The sequence below is a fragment of the Melospiza melodia genome, chromosome 2 (assembly GCF_035770615.1).
Source record: "Melospiza melodia melodia isolate bMelMel2 chromosome 2, bMelMel2.pri, whole genome shotgun sequence".
Classification (NCBI taxonomy): Eukaryota; Metazoa; Chordata; class Aves; order Passeriformes; family Passerellidae; genus Melospiza; species Melospiza melodia.
In genome coordinates, this window is record NC_086195.1 from 63,609,083 (window position 1) to 63,615,170 (window position 6,088).

At 56.9% G+C, this 6,088-nt stretch overlaps 1 protein-coding gene across 2 annotated transcripts; it reads left to right on the plus strand.

The window, feature by feature from the left end:
• Window positions 1–210: 210 nt before the first annotated feature.
• On the plus strand, window positions 211–3,989 carry PTMS (parathymosin). 2 transcript variants are annotated; one of them, XM_063148507.1, is made up of 5 exons: window positions 211–539; window positions 1,330–1,401; window positions 2,091–2,172; window positions 2,322–2,386; window positions 3,026–3,989. In XM_063148507.1, exons 1-5 carry the CDS (start codon window positions 492–494, stop codon window positions 3,074–3,076), a joined length of 318 nt encoding a protein of 105 aa, XP_063004577.1. In that variant the 5' UTR covers window positions 211–491; the 3' UTR covers window positions 3,077–3,989. The 2 variants fall into 2 exon arrangements, with proteins under 2 accessions (XP_063004577.1, XP_063004576.1); XM_063148506.1 differs by lacking the exon at window positions 211–539 and having other exon boundaries at window positions 1,326–1,401.
• Window positions 3,990–6,088: the final 2,099 nt, after the last annotated feature.

Below are 6,088 nucleotides of genomic sequence, written 5' to 3' on the forward strand. Positions count from 1 at the left end.
AGAGCCAGCCAGCCTGTACGGGCGGCTCCCCGGGCGTGCTGCGGGCAGAGAGCTCGGCTCCCCTCCCCTCCCGGGACGCTTCCCGTCGGAGCCGCAGCACCTCGGCGCGGAGCGGGGCTTTCGGCTGGCCTCGACGGGGTCGTGCGGCGCCTTGCGGGGACCCGCGGTGCGCCCCCGCTGCCGGGCGGCCGCGGCTGAGCGCACATTGTTCTAGCGGCCCGTCCCTCTCCCCTCCCTCCTCCGCCTCCCGTCCCTCTCTCCTCCCTCCCCAGGTCCCTCCTTCCCTCGTCACCGGCGCTGTATAAATCCCCTGCCCCGGCGGATCCCCCCACCGCGGGAGACCCTGGTACTTTGGCCCCCGGGGCGGGATCCTGCCGCCGCCTGCGGACCGCTGGGACTTTGCGCTCCCGCCGCTGACCCCTTCTCGCTCTCGCCCTCCCTCCCGCGCACGCTTCCCACCGGCCTCTTCCCTTCGCAACCGGGGGGCCAGGATGTCGGAAAAACGCGTTGAGGAGGCACCGGCGGAGCTGAGCGCTAAGGTGAGCCACCTCCCTCCCCTCCCGCTCCCCTCTGCCCACCCTGGCAACCGGCGGCGCTCCCGGCGGGAGGGGAGGGGAGGGAGCGGGCTCGGCGGGGGAAGGGGGCGGGGGGGCCGGGGGCTCCGTGAGGTGCCCGGGCGGCGGGGGGCGCGCGCGGCCCCTTCGCGCGCCGCCCGGCCAATGGGGGGGCGGGGGCGGGGCGGGGGGCGCGAGGGCCCTCGGGGCCCCCCCGCCCCGCCCCCGCCCCCCATTGGCCGGGCGGCGCGAGCGCGCGCTGGGTTCGGCTCCGCTCGGCGCCGCTCGGAGCGGGGTCGGCGGGAGGGGGGGGGCGGGAAGCGGTGTCACGGCGGAGCGGGGCGAAAGTTGTGTGGACACAAAGCAAAGCGCGGGCCCTCGGGTGGCGGGGGAAGGAGGAGGGAGGCGTGGAATGGAGAGAGAGAGAGAGGTCCGGAAACGCCTCGATCCTACGGGCAAGGTTGCCTTATTTTTTTTTTTTTTTTTTTTTTTTTTTTTTTGGTAATAAATCGTTAAAACTCTTCCGTGCCGCTTCTGGTTTCCACACGCGTGTGCGGGCTAAAAGTAGCTGTGACGCGCGTTCGCTGCGCTGTTTTCCTTTGTCAGGCGGGCGGATTTAACGCCTAATATGTCTCCTCCTCGCCCGCTATGCCGCCTCTCCTCCCAGCCTTCTTTGTCTAGGCATCCCCGTCCTTTATTCTTTTATTGCCGCTGACCGCCGGAATGTTGTTGGTTTTCCTCCCCCCCTTCCCCCCGCACCTCGTTTCATATCTAGGAAAGGAAAGAAAAGAAGGAAAAACTCGAAGAGAAAGCAGTCCACAAAGAAAAGAAGAAGGAGATAGTAGAGGTGAGGCTCTTCTGAGGGACGGATTTGGTCACGTCGGGGAGGTTTTTGTGCTCGCTGTGGGCAGCAAATAGGAAGGGAATGCGGGAGATGAAGAAAGAGGGCAGGCCAAGGGAGATCCACATAGAGGTAAAGGGAGAGTAGTGAGCTCCTGGATAATTGTGGAGAATGAGCCTTGAAGGACTTGGTGTAGTCAGCACAGCTCATCGGGGAGAAAAAAGGTCAGAGAAGGGAACGGAGCTGAGAACAAGTGGGAGAATGTGGCACGGGAGATGTGCACCCCGGGATACCCCAGTGGGCGCAGGACCACAGGGAGCATGTGTTGGAGAAGGTGGGGGAGGAGCAGTGAGGAGAGGCACAGATTGATGGAGGTCGGCAGGGATCTGGGAGCAGATGTACCGTGAGCCTCGGCTAAGTCATTAGCCTGTAATCAGAGAGATGCTGCGGTTGTTGGGAGGGATGGCAGCAGCTCATCGGGATGTGAGGCAAGGAGCTTCGTGCTGTTGGGCATGGACTGGAAGGATGGGCTTTGTGAAGGAGGGCTGCTGGGAATAACGGTGTCGGAGCAACAATGCACTCAAATGCATACCTGGAGTGGCTGGAGCTCTGGAATTTGTTGTGCTTGTAGCAAAGAGCACGTGGAAATGTCATCCTGGCACTAATTTCTGCTCTGACCGGTTCGTTTCATTCAGGATGAGGAGAACGGAGCTGACGAGGATGATGAAGAGAATCCCGATGATGTGGATGAAGACGAAGGTGGTGATGAGGAGGAAGGTAGGGAAAATTAAAGGAATAGGAGGCCATGGAGGAATAAAGGGTTGTGGAGGGAAATTCTCTCTCTGATCCCTCTTGACTGTGAGATTACATTTCCTTAAATGCTGCTTCAGTTTAACCCGTGATTTTCCTTTCTTGCTTGTGCTTAGAAGCAGATGAGAATGGGCAGGAGCAGGATGGCCACGCAGAGAAACGATCTGCAGAGGAGGAGAAGGTGAGCAGTAGTGTGAGAATAATGGAGGGGAGAGGGAGTGGGGCTACTTGCTGCTTGTTGATCAAATCCATGTGGATGCTGCTGCTGACAATCTCAAATAGGCCTCGGGCCTCACTGCTTCAGGAGCAGATAGGTAAACAAATCTGATCTGGGAAGGGGATTGTAAATCACTAGATGCTCCTTGTAGGATCCAGGTCCTTCCACCAGCACCAGTGGTGCTGAGAAAGTGAGAGAGTCGAGGTGCTGGAGGTTGTGCTTGGCAGTGGCCTCTGGACTACCTGTGACCTCTGGGCTTCAGGCCAGGCGGTGGACTTGTAAGGGTGCGGTGTCTGAAGGGTCTGATCTTCCACATAAGGGCAGACCCTAAGGTCTGTCTGGAGTGGTGTGAGCCTTGGCTTCTTACACCTCCTGGAAGTAACAGCATGGGCGTGGTGTCCCTCTGGATGGAACTGTCCATATCTTAACCAGCTGTGTCAGGCACGCCAGGGTGCTTTAGAGGGGAGTGGATTTGGGGGTGGGCCTAACAGAGATTTCCATATGGAGGAAAGAGCAGCAGTTAACAATTCTATGGAGAAATAATGTACCTTGGGGTGGTGACTGGTGGTAACTCCTTCTTCTTCCTCTCTGTGGCTGATGCAGGATGAAGTGGATCCAAAGAGACAGAAGACAGAAAATGGCTCTAAAGCTTGAGTCCTCCCCTCCCATCTCCCCTGTTCCGTCCATCTCTCCTCCTCCATTCCAGCCTGTGCTTGCACTGCCCGTTAGCCTCTGGCTTCACACAATCTCAGATGAGGAAAGATTAGAAACGCTCTCAGACGGGAAGACAGCAGTTCCCTTCTCACCCAAAGACCTGGCCCGTCCATGACATCATTCCCCAGCTGAATTATCCCCGTCCCTGCATCCCTTCACTGCACCCCACCTCCCAGTGCTCCTCTTCCCTCAAGAATCTCATGGTTTCCTGGGCACACAACCTCGCCAGGCGCTTCACGTGGCAAAGCCCCTCCCGTCCCCTTGTCACCTGTCCCCTTGTCACCTGCCCGCCTGTTTTTGTCACTGGTGTGAGATTCTTGAGCGCTCCCGCCCCCCGGCCCTGCTGCCCGAGCTCCTCCCTGAGCCAGGAGGTGTGGGCACAGATCTCTCTCATGGTGCGTTCCCCGGCCCCAGGCCTCTTCTCATCCTGCAGCTTTCCCGCTGAACCCTGAGAGACAAAGAATATTACAAGCAAATAATGGTTCTATTAGCAACACACGGAGACAGGATTTATTTTAAGCTTTTTTTTTTTTTCCAAGTTTACATGACAGCAAGCTGGCCCTCGTGAATTTTTTGGAAGATAAGGGTTGCTTTTATATATGAATTTCATCTGAGCTGTGTATTTTTTTAATTTGGAGGCTTTTTTAAAACAAATCAAGAGAGACACAATTGGGGACCAAACTTGATTTCCATTTTTTCCCTTTCAGATTTTTCTTGTGACCATTTTTTGTAAATTAACGGCAATATAGCCACAGCGTTTTCTATGGCACAGACATCACGAGGATGATAGATATAAATATATATATTGTTTTCAACAAGCACTGTAAATAAAAGCGTTTAAAAATGTTTCAAACCGCTGGTTGTGCGTGGCTGTGCGTTCTCATCCTGCGGGGCTCGGTGGGAGTTGTGGCCAGCGGGGGTGGCCAGCCGGCAGCGGGTGCGGAGGGGAGATGGAGGTGATCCAGAGGCGTGTGTTGGGTGTTTGGGAACCCCTTGTTGGGATCCTGCGAGGGCACGGCACAGACGCAGGATGAAGCTCCAGGGCTGTCCTGAGTCTCTGGAAGCGCTGCTGGGCAGCAGGTTTGGGAAGGGAAGGGAGCTGTGGCTGCAGCCCTGCCCCGGCTGCCTCCCGGCGTGACTCACCCGCGGCAGCTCCGCTTCTGTCCCGCCTTTGGCTGCCTTGGGGAGAGCTGTCAAGCGTTTGTCTTTTTATCGGAGCAGACCTTTAGAGCTGCCGTTCGTGTTTCTCCTCTTTGAACCCGCGCTTTGGCAGCCGCGCAAGGAGCCACCGGGAGCTGTAAATAATCCCAACTTTTGTGTCGGCGTCAGCGGCTTTGTGCTGCTCCGGCTGCGGATCGGCCTCTGGAGCGACAGCGCTCGCTCGTCTCCAGAGGGGCAGAGCATCCGCCGGCATTCTCTCCCGGAGCAGGGCTGGGCACAGGGACAGGGCTGCTGCCGAGCCCCGCTGCCCGTGGGGTCACCCCGCATCCCGCAGCCCGTTCCCGCAGGAGCTGCAGCCAGCGGGGGCTCCTTGTCCCGGGAGCCGCGGTGCGAGAGCAGCTCCTGCTGCCTGCCAGGGACCCGCTCCGCCCCTGCCTGCTCCCGCCGGGATCCATGGGATCCATGGGCTGCTCCAGCCCTGGAGTGACCGCACTGTCCCTGCTCCCGCCGGGATCCATGGGCTGCTCCAGCCCGCGCGTACCTCGGAGCCGCGCCGGTGCCATTTGGTATGCCCGGCGTTCCTTCATTAAAAAAAAAATTAATTGCAGATTCTAGTCTCTGCTCCAGATTTGGGCAAGTCCTCAGGACTTCCCCAAACTTTCTGCTTGGCAGCCAGCTTTTGCTGCTCGGCGCTGAAGCCGAATTATCAGCGGGTGATAGCATCTCTGCACAGGCAGATTGGGGTTTTCAAACTTCCTCCCCACCACCCGTGCAGCGCCTGGCTGGGGGCAGTGAAAAATGTGCTTGCTAATGAGAAGTTATGGAGGCATAATTCCATCTCTGCTTCCTATGTGGATGCAGCAGCAGTACCACTGGCTCTATCCAGGCAGTCATCCAGAAGGAAGTGGGGCAGCAGCTGATTGTTAGGCCAGCACTAGCAATGTGAGCCTTCCTTTCCTCTGAGGGAAATACTGCAGGACAGAGAGAAGTGACAAAGGGCTGCCAGACAGCTTCTCTGTGTCTCTATGGGCCCCTTGATTCCCCAGTTTCTACTATTTCTTGCACCTAATGCATTTTTATTGAACACCTTTGTCATTGTCTGTGAATAGTTAGAAGATACAGCTAGAGATACAGAAATAAAAAAAAATTGATCTGCTTTGGGGTTTTTTTTTTCATGTTGGTGACCTGCAGAGCATCATCTCTGACTTGAGGTGAGGGCTACAGATAACACAGAAAATCACAGAGTTTCTTCCCCTCCTGTAGATCCACGAAGATCCATGCTGAATCCAATGGTATTTTGGCTGACAGAGTGAGCCCAGCAAGCAGTGGCACAGGTTTCCAGAAGCAGTTGAGGATGCAGGGCTTTGCACTGTGCCTCATTTCCAGCCTGCCTGTATGCTTGGTGTGTCAGAGCCTGCAGGTTTATCCATCTTTCAGCCTACTTCTTCTCCCACAATGAGATCAGTCGAGTGGTGCTGGTGTCAGCAGGGTAAGAACAAAGCCTGTGTTCACCAGTGATTCCCCAGAAATGATGAAGCCTTTTCGGGGCCTTATTTGCCTTCCTCGTCCCTGTGCTAATTCTCCGCTCATTTCATTTAATTCCTGTGGCCATCTGTTAACCTCATCAGCTGGGGCAGAACTCCCTCAGCTGTCCCCTCCTTGCTTCCCATGGAACCTGCTGCGAGCTCACAGCAGAGCTGCTCCTGCCAGCCAAGCAGCACCGGAGATTTCCTTCCTCCTCCTCCTCCTCCTCCAGGTCTGCTTGCTTTGAGGGAATTGTGGAGGAGTCGC